This window comes from Antedon bifida, chromosome 1 (assembly GCF_963402885.1).
Source record: "Antedon bifida chromosome 1, ecAntBifi1.1, whole genome shotgun sequence".
Taxonomy (NCBI): domain Eukaryota; kingdom Metazoa; phylum Echinodermata; class Crinoidea; order Comatulida; family Antedonidae; genus Antedon; species Antedon bifida.
This window is the reverse complement of record NC_136226.1, coordinates 2,125,233-2,140,069: the sequence shown is the minus strand read 5'-3', so window position 1 is coordinate 2,140,069 and position 14,837 is coordinate 2,125,233. Positions and strand designations below refer to the sequence as shown.

Below are 14,837 nucleotides of genomic sequence, written 5' to 3'. Positions count from 1 at the left end.
ACCGACGACGCAATAGTGCTGCAAACATCGCAGGTTTGATTTCATGCAGGCGGGGGAAAACACAATTATCGGAAGGGCATTTTCTTACGTTGCGTAGGTTGCGTTGCGAAAGATAAAATAACACTATGTTGGCCGTGGCAATAAGACGATATAAAATAGATTCATTTTCACAATGAAGAGCAGGATTTACAGTTTGTATGACTTATCCGAGCCGTAGACTCTTATTTTACGCTACGTCTCAATTACAGTTTTACTGGCTTTAACGTCTATATGTCTCAGCTTACGTTACGATACCACAACGCAAGGACGTAATTACGAAGCAAGGGATCATCCGAACAGTATACAAGCTACATATAATTCAATTCAATTCTTTATTTATACATCAAAACAAATTTGATAAATTAACATCAAGAAAGTAAGCAACAAAATAAACAACATCGAAGCACTACATTAATAGACAGCGAGCGAAGTGATAATTTGCTATTCCCGGCTTTACTACAATATTACATTGTCTACAAGATTTTATCTAATCCAGATGCATTTGACAACTTTCGTACGTCGTTTGTAAAATAAACAGTTCATACCCGTCCTCCGAAACGGCACTGGAGTCGGTGGTCTCGTTGCTCATCTTGCAATCATGCGTGTCTGCGTTGTACGAGAATGAGTTGCAGTTGGCAGTGTCTTCACAATACAAGCTACAAACACCAGAACTCACGGCTTTCCTAGACGACAGAATGGTGTTAGGTGATTGGTCAGAACTGACGCGTCTGAAGCTTCTGTACTGTCCGACTGAAAACATTAATAAATTCAGTGATTTATATAAACACGTTTAATATAGCGGGAGCATTATCGTATTAATGATTAATTTGAAACATTCAAAACTTACATTCACTTTCGCAAATATAACCATATTTGGCATCACAGCTAACACTGTCTGCAGAGTCGATTGGGGTACATTCTGCAGCAGACCACAGCGTTGACAGTGGTCCAACGAGAGCATGCGTCAACTTAGTCAGATAAACGCGTTCATCATCATCGTCAATAGTTGCTAGATGAGCGTTGATTCGTTTACACGCGTTCGCTGCCTGTTGCCACGTGATTGGTGCGGTTATCACTTTGTAGCAAGATGTTCCGTAGGTAATCGTCTTGGCCGCAGGACCTATGTAATAAATAGGCAAATATAAACCATGTGCTGTTCTACGGAACAGATATCCTTTCTTCTTCAAGAAATCTAATATTATTTATCCTTACATATAATTATATTGTACAAGACTCCAATAAAGCCTATGTTCCAATTATGGTTGGTTTATGCGCGACCACGTGTATCTATATTTTTTCTTTGACATGAGAAAAACGCGCAATTAGTCAGAGGAGTACCTATACTTTATCATAGAATTCTAATCGTGAAAACGACGTATTATTTTCCACTAGGCGAATAGCGAATATATTCGCGCGAATCAAAATCGTTGTTTTATGAACATGTGTAATTCATTTTTGTGACGCGCGGAAAATGTCCGACCAATCAGAGCTTAGGCGCAAAATAATGCATTATATTTGCAGCAGTATTTGCAATGTACTGGTTTGGAGTTTTTCATTGTCTTGAAAACTATCTGAAATTTCCTACAGTGCCTATAATATAAATAATGTTTACCTGTACATTCAAGAGGTCCTACTGAGAAATATAGTTCTTCGTTACTATGGTCTGTATCTGCTATTAGTATCTCTTTCATTGGTAAATCTTCCTTGCTTGTAATATATCCCCGGTCTTCCCGCCATTTGCTATCATTAATCTGACAATTGCAGGTGTAGCTAGCACCTTGACAAGATCCTTAATACAAGCATAGACAATAGAAAATATGATACAAGATACACGATTAATGTATTGTATAGTATATTATACTATGATACACAGTTCTAAAAAACTGTGTGACCAAAAGCATTCAAACTGCGTACTTTTCGCCCGTATCTACTAAATCTTGAAACTTTGCCAGCAGCCTACACATTCACTTAGAAAACTCTCACATTTTCCAGAATAGGATGACATATTGTTACAAATAATAATAATTGTTTACGATAATTAGCATAATTAGTCAGATTGCAATAAATTCCTATAAAGAATAAGTTTACAAATTACACCAGTTGGCCTCCACCTGGTTGAGAAGGTATCAAACATTAAAACAACTTACCATCAAGTGAGCAAGGGCATTGGTAGGAATCACTTCCTGTTGACCCTCCCCAGTTAACAAGTTCATCTCCATTGATTGATACCCAACCCGACCCAGAAAACAGTACATGCCAGCAGTCAATCTGAAATTTTAAAAAACAATTCATTAATTTTACTTGATTCCGTATAAAACAATGAAATACTGTCAATTGGTGACGCCTTCAATCAAAGATTGAGTTTGTACAAGTAAATACCCGTCTTGAATATAAGCCCATCTCATTATACAAACCTGTCTTGGGTAGAACGAAGCCCATCTACAAGATTCATTGAGGAAACTAATCTAATCAATTTATTAAATATTCGGGTATACACGAGCAGCAGAACAAGAAGTGTAACATTCTATTTCAAAAAGCATATCAAGGAACTTACATCAAAATACTGCCGGCATCTGCTTGAATCTGTAGTGAGCATGCGCAGCTGAGTGTCACTGATTGGATAGTTGAATACTTTGCTGTATTTTGGATTGTTGTAACCATGGACATAAGTCCGTTCATAGACATCATGGAACACAGCAGTAGTAACTAAAATATTGAAAAATACTTACGCTAAGTTTTACCAAAAATTTGCGGAAGTCGGAGTATATAGTGGATTTGTCTACTCTTCGATTCGAAAGATAAACAAGTTTTCACAAAAACACAAACCTTCATCTTTTCCAAGTTCAAGATCACAATACGCCCAATAAGCAATGTCACTACCATCACCGTCTGGATCAATAAGATAAGAGTCAGTCTTTGTGAATCCAGCCGCTTTCACCTCAGCGCATGAACGCAAAATGGGTGGAGCAAATCCTAAATTGAAATAGGCAAACGTTATAATAATACACCTAATAATACCTTATCAATCACCATCGTAATAAGTTACATTCTAAACTGGTAACAACTTTTTTGGTAGGTATACAATTTAATTCGTGACGTAGCAGCAGGTCTACTTCATGCAACGCCATACGCAATTCTATGACGTTTCTATTTCATCACATCACAGAATACTTTGACATTGGTTACCTACCTCGACATTTTAACGGACCAAGGGCAAGGAAAGAATATTCGCGTTTACTATTTACGTCACCACCGTAAACTTTGGTAACAGGTAAACGAGCTCTATCGGTTAAAAGTCCGTAATCACTCCTTAGTTGTTTATCATTCACATCACAGTTACAGACTAAACCTGGGTCATCACAAGTTCCTGAAAAGAGCAAAGATATAGTAGGAACAAGGCCATATAGATGACTGCAGTCGGGTGCTCAAGTTAGTGTTTACCGATGCAACCAACCGACCGATCAACCGACCGACATAGCGAGACATGTAGAGTTGCGTTGCACGCGACTAAAAAGAATAGTGAGGGAAAACAGGGGCGGGGGAGAGGTTGAATGAGGGTGGGTTGCTAACTTGCGAGCAAATCCAGGCAGTTAAAGCTGAGACTTTTTGGAATAAAATAATTATAATAGTTCGTTTCAATCGGTTTACGGACATCTCCGGTCAATTGCAGAAGCCTACATTTTACATACGAATTTCATATAAGGCTGAAAATAAATTGTAATATTTTATTTTTGTATTATATCTTTTAGACAATGTGGGCCAAGTATTACCAATAGTAAATTAATCACTGTCCTATCAGATAGGTGGTAATCCCCCTGATACAGGGGCTATTTTGTGAAACCAGTTTACCGGGGTAACCCCTACTCGTCTCGAATAAGTGAACTGTGTTCTTTATAGAGTGCACACGGGCTGTGTACACTGGACCAACGGTTTTTAGTCCTTATACGGGAAGACTTGTTCCACCACCAGAACTAGGAGCGAGTCGGCCTCGAACCCATGCCGATGTTGTTGGTTTCTAGTTACAGTAAACTTATTTTTTAAGAAAGAACATATTATGTGGGGATACTCACCATCTTTATCATAATATAACTCACATTACTATGTGGGATTACTCACCATCTAATCCGCATGCGCACGTCCTGTTGTACGTTTTCCCGCCTCCCCACATGTACATATCGGCACCGTCTCTTGACACCCACCGATAAATATACTCTGTGTGAGGTTTAATTCCTGAAGCGTGACATTCAAGCTTTAAAAAGAAATAATACATAAAATATTATACAGATATTGCCTCTTTACAGGTGAAATATAAGATTTGGCATCCCGAGGGAATGATATTTTTTTGTAGGAATATATTTCCCGAAGGGAAGCTGAGGATATATAATATATTCCCGTATTTACATAGGCTATAGGCGTATAAGTAAGGCTAAGGCATCTGAACGTGTAAGGTGTTTGAGGAGGCTTTCGGATCCTGTCACCTCTAAATCTGGAATGGATGTGCATTTAAAGCCTTACCAATGATACTACTGTGTTACCTTAATATACTGCTCACACGATGCTGATTTTTGCACTAGTTGTGTGATCTGTTCCATTGTGTACCCAGTGTAGGTTATTGTCCGTACATAGGACCCTGGGCCATCGTATGAAGTCCCAGTAATTAATAACCGTGTATTCATATCATGTTTAATGATCGTGATGCCTGCAAGAACAAAATCAAGATCACCTTTTATACAGGCCTACTGCAATTAGGCCTTTCTTGAAAATACCTTTTATATTTTCTGTCTGTTTAACATTTTGCTTATTTTATTTGTATCTCCATTCATTTTGGCCGTCTCATCAATTCTTCTCTGATGAAATTTTACAGATAAAGTTCATTTTATGATTCTTATTATATTATTATTGTTATTATTACAGTTATTCTATTGCAAAAACGTAACAAATTGCCATCTAAACCAACACATCGATTGTTTACTATTTAAAAAATAAAAAGATAACGGTGCTTAGATATAAATAAGATAAAACACCATAAACTTGCCATCAGTTGGATCTGACGTCATGTCACATTCAACAGATATCTCATCTCCTGATTGGTCAGTTTCCTCTGGGTTGATTGTTTTCAATCCATTCGTTAAATCACCATCTTTTTTAAGCTGAGCACATGAAACCTGGCCATTGACTAAATAAATTAAGGAATAAAAAGTGGATTTAATATTTCTTCATTTTTTTTGTTTTTTTTTCTATGGAATATTGATTAACTTTATTAAAACTACAAAATAACTCAAAGTCTGATTTAATTGTTTTTGAAGGACAATACATCTTTAAGTTGTTTAAAGTAAAAAAGGTTGTTTTTAAAAGTTTGCTTAAAGAAACATTAAATACATGTACCTTATTTATCTTTTATTTTATTATTTTATATTAAACATTTTTAGCAATAATCTTCGCACATTTCGTAACATTAAGTAGCTTTATGTAGTAGAATGTATATGTATTTTATGTGTGATGTTTGTCTGTGTTCCCTCCTGTAAATGAGTTGGGAAAATAAACAAATAAAACAATAATAAAATAAATATTGGTATACGATCTGTGAAATGTGCACCGCATGGTTGTTTTACGTTTAAATCGTAAAACTGTATGTTCCTTCTTTGTTGCAGCAATGACCTAATTTATAGGTTCATGATTCCACTCTGAAGTAAAGTTAAGCAAACTTACCTTGTTTTAATGCAATTAAAAGTAATAAACACAACTGTAAAGACATGACGATATTCTTGTCCGATTATGCCTTATCGAAGTTCACCACAAAAATGACATCTGGAACCGTCACTCTCCTACTCTTATTATTAATTATTAAAATCAATTACTCATTCTTAGTACATTAGCTTTTATTAAATGTCAGGAATCAATATCTTATAGAAATTACAACTATAAATAGACAAACTAACATTAAAATAAATTAAATCAATTATAGTATAGATTCTTGATATAGAGCTTTTGTTGATTGTGCTCAGAAATCAATATATAGAAATTACAATTATAAATAGACATATTAACATTACAATAAATTAAATCAATTAGAATAGATTCTTAATAGTATAGAACTTTTGTTGATTGTGCAGACATCAATATCTTATAGAAATGACAACTATAAATAGACATACAGACATTATAGTTACAATTAACAAAATCAATTACTATTATTGATATAAGTTTGCGGTACACCACGTATGTTAGTTCTGAAAAAGAACTGTTGAGTTTCTCGAGGACGATCAAAGCATATTGATCGAAAAGTCGAGAAACTCAACAGTTCTTTTTCAGAATTAACATACGTGGTGTACCGCAAACTTATATCAACATTTGATTTCGCCATGCAAACCTTCAAACAATAAATTACCACATACATTGCTAATTACAGAGCTTTCGTTATTATCGGTTGTTATGACAATTATAAATAGAGATACAACACATTATCGGTGATGTCAAAGATATTTAAAATAGACTTGCATTATACGTGCGCTGACTTGATGTTACGTAATAAGACTTTGAGCACTGTAGCTGTAAAACAAAGACATAAAATATGGTACCTAAAAAATGCGACAGCTCAATATCAAAGTGCGATGTACATGAGTTATTACAGTTTTTATACAGTGCGACAACTTGTATTTCAAAGGTTGACATGTTATTCAAAAGTGCGTTGATAATGACCAAAATATGATATTTATTGTACATTTAGCTCGAGAATGACTTTGTTATTAAGACTTCAGATGATGCATAATGTATTTGTAAAGAAATCCAACATGTTTTTGTTTTATAAAGATGTATTATTTCAGTTTTAGACACCTTAAGATAAACTATTCGATTCGATCCAGGCTTATATTTACAATATTGAGTCAATTTCAGTTGATACATGCTGTGTTCTTAGATGACAGGCGTGGTAATTGTCTACGTTTTCTATCTTAATTAATTTACTAAAACTGTATTAGATTTCTATTAAATCTTTTCTAATCCATTGTGCATTTGACATCTTCCGTAAGTCGTTTGTAAAATAAACAGTTCATAACCGTCCTCCGAAACTGCGCTGGTGTCGGTGGTCTCGCTGCTTATCTTGCAACCATGCGTGTCTGCGTTGTACGAGAATGAGTTGCAGTTGGCAGTGTCTTCACAATACAAGCTACAAACACCAGAACTAACGGCTTTTAGAGACGACAGAATGGTGTTAGGTGATTGGTCAGAACTGACGCGTTTAAAGCTTCTGTACTGTCCGACTGAAAACAACAGTAAATTCAATGATTTATATAAACACATTTGGTCTAGCGGGAGCATTATTGTGTTAATGATTATAAACATTCAAAACTTACATTCACTTTCACAAATATAACCATATTTGGCATCACAGCTAACACTGTCTGCAGAGTCGATTGGGGTACATTCTGCACCAGACCACAGCGTTGACAGTGGTCCAACGAGAGCATGCGTCAACTTAGTCAGATAAACGCGTTCATCATCATCGTCAATAGTTGCTAGATGAGCGTTGATTCGTTTACACGCGTTCGCTGCTTCTTGCCACGTGATTGGTGCAGTTATCACTTTGTAGCAAGATGTTCCGTAGGTAATCGTCTTGGCCGCAGGACCTATGTAATAAATATAAACCAGTTATGTACTAATTAATATTGCTACCATGATCGGTTCCTCAACAAAAAATAATTACTAGAAAAATCAAATAAATATGGTCAAGACCACGAAGCCTGCTTTCCAATTATGGTCGGTTCTATAATTTTACTTTTGGCATGAGAAAAAAAACCCGCAAAATTAATCAAAGCTGAGGAACGCCTACTTCGACGACGACGGAAAGCTAATTTTTCACTGTATAGGCGAATCTATTCGCGCGAACCAAAATCGTTGTTTCATGCGCGTGGGTAATTAATTTTCCACCTACTGCATAATCGATCAGAGCAGCTAGCCCAGGACTGTTGATTCGCGAATATATTCGCGTCCCGTATAGTGGGAAACGGTGTATATGCCCCCCCCCCCCCAACACGTAATATAATAGTTACCTGTACATTCAATATGGTTCTTCTCGGTAAATTTGTCCTTTAATAGTAGGCCTACATTGAAAAACCAATCTTAGCATAGAGTATTAATGGTTTACCTGTACATTCAAGAGGTCCTACTGAGAAATAAGCTTTTTCGAAACTATCGTCTGTATCTGCTATTAGTATCTCTTTCATTGGTAAATCTTCCTTGCTTGTAATATATCCCCGGTCTTCCCGCCATGCGCTATCATTAATCTGGCAATTGCAGGTGTAGCTATCACTTTGACAAGATCCTTAATACAAGCATAGACAATAGAAAATATAATACAAGATACGCCTATACAAAGCCTATATAAGCCTATTACAAAGTTCTAATATATATTGTATCCAAAGCATTCAAACACACTCACATTCACTAAGAAGATTCCCAAATCTTCCAGAATAAAAGATGGCATATTGAACAATAATTAATGTTTACAATATTAGATTACCGTAAATACCTATATTTATTAAAATTGTGTTCAAGCTTACCAGTAAATTATGATTGAGAAGGCATCAACAAGGTAAACTTACCATCAAGTGAGCAGGGGCATTGGTAGGAATCACTTCCTGGTGACCCTCCCCAGTTAACAAGTTCATCTCCATTAATTGATACCCAACGCGACCAAGTAAAGGATACATGGTAGCAGTCAATCTGAAACGTAAAATATATAACAATAAGTAACAATATTTTAAGCTACCAAGACTTGTATCTAACTGAATTGCAATAGTCGGTTAGATAGTATCTAGTGACAGCTGCGGAAGCGGATGGTACTTTGATTTTAAAATCTAATTTTACTTTATCCTTTATTACGGTCAATCTTACGATTAAAAATAATAAAATAGGATTGTTTTTCCTTGTCTATTCCTTGATCCACATTTGTTAAAGTTTTTTTCCTGGTGGAACTATTGTTGGGATATTGGGCTTTCCAGACACAGCGGCTATTTACTATTTACTTTATATTGCTTTGTGTGAACGAAATGAACTTAGAATATACTTAAATATATTGGAAATATACAGAGCGAGAAATTTACATCAAAATACTGCCGGCATCTGCTTGAATCTGTAGTGAGAATGCGCAGCTGAGTGTCACTGATTGGATAGTTAAACACTTTGCTGTATTTTGGATCGTTGTAACCATGGACATAAGTGCGTTCAGGGACATCATGGAATACAGCAGTAGTAACTAAAATATAACAAAAGTATAAAAAAATAAATAAATAAAAAAAAACATTTCAACAAAGATTTAATAAACGGCCAGCAGAAACCAAATGTATTTTATTGGCGCTCCAGAAACTGCTACTAAACTGCGAAACATCTTCCAATAAAACTTTGTTAACAATAAGCAGTTACCTTCATCTTTGCCAAGTTCAAGATCACAATACGCCCAATATGGATTGTCACTGCCATCACCGTCTGGATCAATAAGATAAGAGTCAGTCTTTGTGAATCCAGCCGCTTTCACCTCAGCGCATGAACGCAAAATTGGAGGCGCAAACCCTAAAAAGTAATTTATAGATATAATTTAAATACCTACTGGAAAATTAATCTTAGATTCATATTCAGAACAATAAATAATAAATAAACGCAACTCTAAAGCTCTGTCTACACTATCAAACTAGTTTGACCAAAAATGTGTGATGTGCCCAAATATGGTAGTGATATGCCCAAATATGGTAGTGATATGACATCATCACATTTTGTCACATAAAAGTTTGATAGTGTAGACAGAGCTTTAAAGCTGCACAACGGTATAAAATACAGTTGTTTCCATTGTTCATTGTTGATGAAGATATATGATCAAGGTGTGATTCACTTGCAACAGGTTATGGTAATGTTAATACGAATGAATTTAACTTGATGTCGTTACTTTTACTCGTTATACCTAAGATCACAGGACGGTATATAATATATAACTAATTGGACATAACTAATCATAATCACAAAATATCACAATAATTTCAACACCAGAGTGATAAATAAGAAGTTGTTTTAATGCAAGAAACTTTACATATATGTTTTAGATGATCATCAAAATGTTGTGATTAACTTGTCTTAATTGTTTGCATGGCGAATAAACCTTTAGTTTTTTTTCTTAGTTTTCTGGTACAGCATGTTTCCAAAAGGAATTAAAGTAAAGTGAAGGATGTGTGTCGACGTTTAGGCGGTTGCTATGATGAAACCATTTATCGAAACATTCTCAAATTTAGGCTACTTATATCCGTTTGAAATAAATGATGTCTTGCCATTTTTTTTTCGCCAATCGTTAGTTCAAACTTGGTTCAAACACACATACACACCAAATCATCGCAAACCAAGTGGAGAGATTAGATGGGACTGCAGCATTTACTGGCATATCCTGGGTGAGAGCAGCTGCATAGGACAGAAAAGGTGCAGCTTGGTGGAGAGAGGCCTTCGCCCTGCGCAGTGAGCTAATAATGGCCAACATGATGATATGATGATGATCATCATCATCATGATCATGATGGTGATGAAGATGATGATGAAGATGATAATGATCATGATGAAGATGATGATGATGATGATGATGATGATGATGATGATGATGATGATGATGATGATGATGATGAAGATGATGATGATGATGGTGATGAAGATGATGATAATGAAGATGATGATGGTGATACCTACCTTTACACTTTAATGAACCCAGAGTAAAGAAAGCGTATTCGTTACTTTGATCTACGTCACCAATGTACACTTTTGTGACTGGCAGACGATTTCTATCAGTCAAAAGCCCGCCATCACTTCTTAATTTGCTATCATTTATATCACAGTTACAGATGAAACCTGGTTTCTCACAAGTCCCTAAAATAAACAAAGTCAAACATATACAATTCCAAAAACAGAAAACACAAAATAATAAAAATGATAATTATTTAAATTTTGTGTGGTTTTCATTGGTAGGCACTCAAGAAGAAACTTGACATTGTCAGAAGTAATTTTTCAAATTATTGTAAAATAAAAAAACTGGAGATTCTGAATTATAGTCCTTACGAAGAAAAACAAATCCGATTTCATTCATCATGTAATCCGAATGCTCACATACAATTCATCATTACTAGTATTTGGTTACTCACCATCTAATCCGCATGCGCACGTCCTGTTGTACGTTTTTCCTCCTCCCCACATGATCATATCGGTGCCGTCTCTTGACACCCACCAGGTAAAAGGCCTTGTGTAAGGTCGCATCACCGAATGATGACATTCAAGCTGTACATATAAGACTATATTTTAATCTCAATGTAGGAGTGAGCAAGTAGGCTTAAGTAGGAGTGAGCAAGTAAGCTTAAGTAGGAGTGAGCAAGTAAGCTTAGTGGGAGTGAGCAAGTACGCTTAAGTAGGAGTGAGCAAGTACGCTTAAGTAGGAGTGAGCAAGTAAGCTTAAGTAGGAGTGAGCAAGTAAGCTTAAGTAGTAGGATTTGACCAGAAGACGAAATAAAATGATGTGAGCAAGAAGGCAACAATGTGAGCAAGTATGTTTAAAGTATAGAGTAAAGGAGTAAGTTTAAAGTAAAGGAGTAAGCAAGTCTTAAAGTAGAAGAATTGAGCAAGTAGGAGTAAGTAGACGAAATAGAAAGATGTGACTCACCAAGTGATTAGGTAAAGGAGGAATGAGCAAAGACGGATTAAAACGAATAAGCCTAATAATAGAAAGAATAAACAAATAATTAGGCCTAACATATTTAAAGATGTATTGTCCCCCAAAAACATGAAAAATGAAGATTAATTAAATTTAATCACTTCCGTAGAAAAAAAAACGGAAAAAATAATGTTTTCACTTATAAAATAACATAATAAATGGTTAAATTCAACCAAAAATCCATTGGCTGCCAGCCAATTTGACAATTTTTTGCTTTAAATTCCAGTTTTTTCAGGTAAATAAATTTTTTTTTTATCCAATTTTTGGTTGAAGTCAATAACTATTATGTGACATTAAAATGGCATATTCAAAAAAAAAAATTTGTAACAATATTTTTCAGGGGGACAATACATCTTTAATAATAATAACCTTAATGTACTGTTCACACGATGCTGATTTTTGCACTAGTTGTGTGATCTGTTCCATTGTGTACCCAGTGTAGGTTATTGTCCGTACATACGACCCTTCGTTTCCGTATGAACTCCCGCTAACTAGTAACCGTGTATTGGTGTCGTGTTTAATGATCGTGATGCCTGAAAGTAAGAAGAAGTTATGAGAAAGTCTGGTTCCTACTTGGATACAAAAACAACGTAGGCGCGCCAACGCAAGTGAGTTGACCAATCACAAGGGACAGATCGGGTGATCCATTAGGTTGTGATTATTCAAATTACTTGCGCTGCGCGCTACGTCATTGCGTTGCGTCCAAGAGTGGTTAATGGTTCCAGTAGCTTACGTACACTTGTTGATTTGATCGATCAGTTAACTACAGTGTATATTACAGGGCGCCGTCCAACCAAGGCACTCTAACAACACTGGGCTCGACTTGCCTAGATAGGAACTCACAACAGTCCTTTGATCTGGCTGTGACAAATATCAACATACTGTACTATATTCTTCACGGCGCACGGTGTCTCTTAAAGTGCGTAAAACTGATCTGGTCGCAGCCACAGATAAACCATTTGATCTCCGGAGCTCAGCATCAGCATAGATTTCCTTGTATTGGTCCAACATACAACCTATTCTGTCCCACAAACAATGGTTCGTAAAAGACAATATGGTTTCTCTTTTTATCGAAAGACAAACAATATATTTAAAAGACAAAACATAGTTTCTTACACAAACCACATGGTTTGTGTAACAATTTGGTTAGGAGGACAGAACAGGTGTCGGAAGGAGGCGTTCCATAGTGTATCCTTAGCATGCAAAAATATGATATAATTTGTTGAGTTCCATTTCTCCAGATGCATTATTTGTTAATTTTATTAATATCGAGATATTGAGATAGTTAAGTTTATGTGAGGAAAGACATGAAGTGTGTATGTGCTGAGAATGTATATGTTCCTATCTCTATCATCCAGCACTGCATTGTGATTTCTTCGTTCATCGATCTAATAATTAGTTTTGTTTGAAGCACAAATATAGACTTTAATAACAGAAAATCAAGGGAACTTGCCATCAGTTGGATCTGACGTCATGTCACATTCAACAGTTATCTCATCTCCTGATTGGTCAGTTTCCTCTGGGTTGATTGTTTTTATACCATTCGTTGAATCACCATCTTTTTTTATCTGAGCACATGAAACCTGGCCATTGACTAAATAAATTGAGGAATATAAAGTGGATTTAATATTTAGGTTATTTAAAAATAAACCGGTCATTCATGTTTTTATTTTATATGTTTAGCCTAATATTAACGTAATGTTGATTTTTGTTTTATTTAAAACTTTCTCTTTCTTTCGAGTAGGTTACAAAAACAATTGTTTTTCAATGATTACATATAAAAACGAAAGATCGGGCAAAATCCAAGAAATAAAAGGTTATGTCAAGAGGGAGCCCTTTAGAAAAAAATATCCAGAAAGAGGACAATTGGAATGAAACACGATCAATAAAAGTATTCATTTAAACGGTTTTTAAAAATAGCTAATCATGCATAGGCAGCAGCAGCTACAGATAAACCCTTTGATCTCCAGGGCTCAGCATCCTGTTGTTAGATTGCCTTGATTAAAATAAGTTTGTAGTGGTTAATGAACAGCATCTGAATTTTTTTTTCATTCATCAAGGTTTCATTATTGCAGCAACGACCTAATTTATATATGTTCCATTAATAATCATTCAGATGTAAAATGAACTTACCTTGTTCAAATGTTGTAATCAAAAGAAATAGACAAATCGGTAAAAACATGACAGTATTCCTGTGCGCTTCTGTTATCGAAGTGTACCGCTAATAACACCTAGAACACTTTTGCTACTAATTAAAATCAATTATTATAGATTCTTAATTGGTGCAGAACTTAATTTTTAGAAATCAATATTATTATAGAACGATTAACGATTATTATCTGGAATATTAGAACAAACATCGTTAGAAGGTTGGTATGTTGAGGATACATAACAAGCCACCATGCAACCTAAAGTCGTTTCATAGACAGTCTTGCAACCTAAAGTCGTTTCATAGACAGTCTTGAAACCTAAAGTCGTTTCATAGACAGTCTTGCAACCTAAAGTCGTTTCATAGACAGTCTTGCAACCTAAAGTCGTTTCATAGACAGTCTTGCAATCTAAAGTCGTTTCATAGACAGTCTTGCAAGCTAAAGTCGTTTCATAGACAGTCTTGCAACCTAAAGTCGTTTCATAGACAGTCTTGAAACCTAAAGTCGTTTCATAGACAGTCTTGAAACCTAAAGTCGTTTCATAGACAGTCTTGCAACCTAAAGTCGTTTCATAGACAGTCTTGCAACCTAAAGTCGTTTCATAGACAGTCTTGCAACCTAAAGTCGTTTCATAGACAGTCTTGCAACCTAAAGTCGTTTCATAGACAGTCTTGCAACCTAAAGTCGTTTCATAGACAGTCTTGCAAGCTAAAGTCGTTTCAGGCAGTCTTGCAACCTAAAGTCGTTTCATAGACAGTCTTGGAACCTAAAGTCGTTTCATAGACAGTCTTGCAAGCTAAAGTCGTTTCATAGACAGTCTTGCAACCTAAAGTCGTTTCATAGACAGTCTTGCAACCTAAAGTCGTTTCATAGACAGTCTTGGAACCTAAAGTCGTTTCATAGACAGTCTTGAAACC

The 14,837-nt window shown here is 35.6% G+C and overlaps 2 protein-coding genes across 2 annotated transcripts; both read right to left on the bottom strand.

The window, feature by feature from the left end:
• Window positions 1-455: 455 nt before the first annotated feature.
• Window positions 456-5,829, bottom strand: LOC144838157 (uncharacterized). The gene is made up of 11 exons (XM_078693542.1): window positions 5,749-5,829; window positions 5,075-5,215; window positions 4,575-4,738; window positions 4,156-4,288; window positions 3,230-3,406; window positions 2,866-3,012; window positions 2,594-2,745; window positions 2,187-2,307; window positions 1,652-1,828; window positions 887-1,159; window positions 456-789 (listed from the first exon to the last, which is right to left on the bottom strand). Exons 1-11 carry the CDS (start codon window positions 5,792-5,794, stop codon window positions 527-529), a joined length of 1,794 nt encoding a protein of 597 aa, XP_078549668.1. The 5' UTR covers window positions 5,795-5,829; the 3' UTR covers window positions 456-526.
• A 566-nt stretch (window positions 5,830-6,395) lies between these two features.
• Window positions 6,396-13,952, bottom strand: LOC144838060 (uncharacterized). The gene is made up of 11 exons (XM_078693445.1): window positions 13,904-13,952; window positions 13,224-13,364; window positions 12,140-12,303; window positions 11,208-11,340; window positions 10,759-10,935; window positions 9,460-9,606; window positions 9,141-9,292; window positions 8,640-8,760; window positions 8,183-8,359; window positions 7,392-7,664; window positions 6,396-7,298 (listed from the first exon to the last, which is right to left on the bottom strand). The coding sequence occupies exons 1-11, from the start codon at window positions 13,950-13,952 to the stop codon at window positions 7,024-7,026; spliced, it is 1,809 nt and encodes a 602-aa protein (XP_078549571.1). The 3' UTR covers window positions 6,396-7,023.
• Window positions 13,953-14,837: the final 885 nt, after the last annotated feature.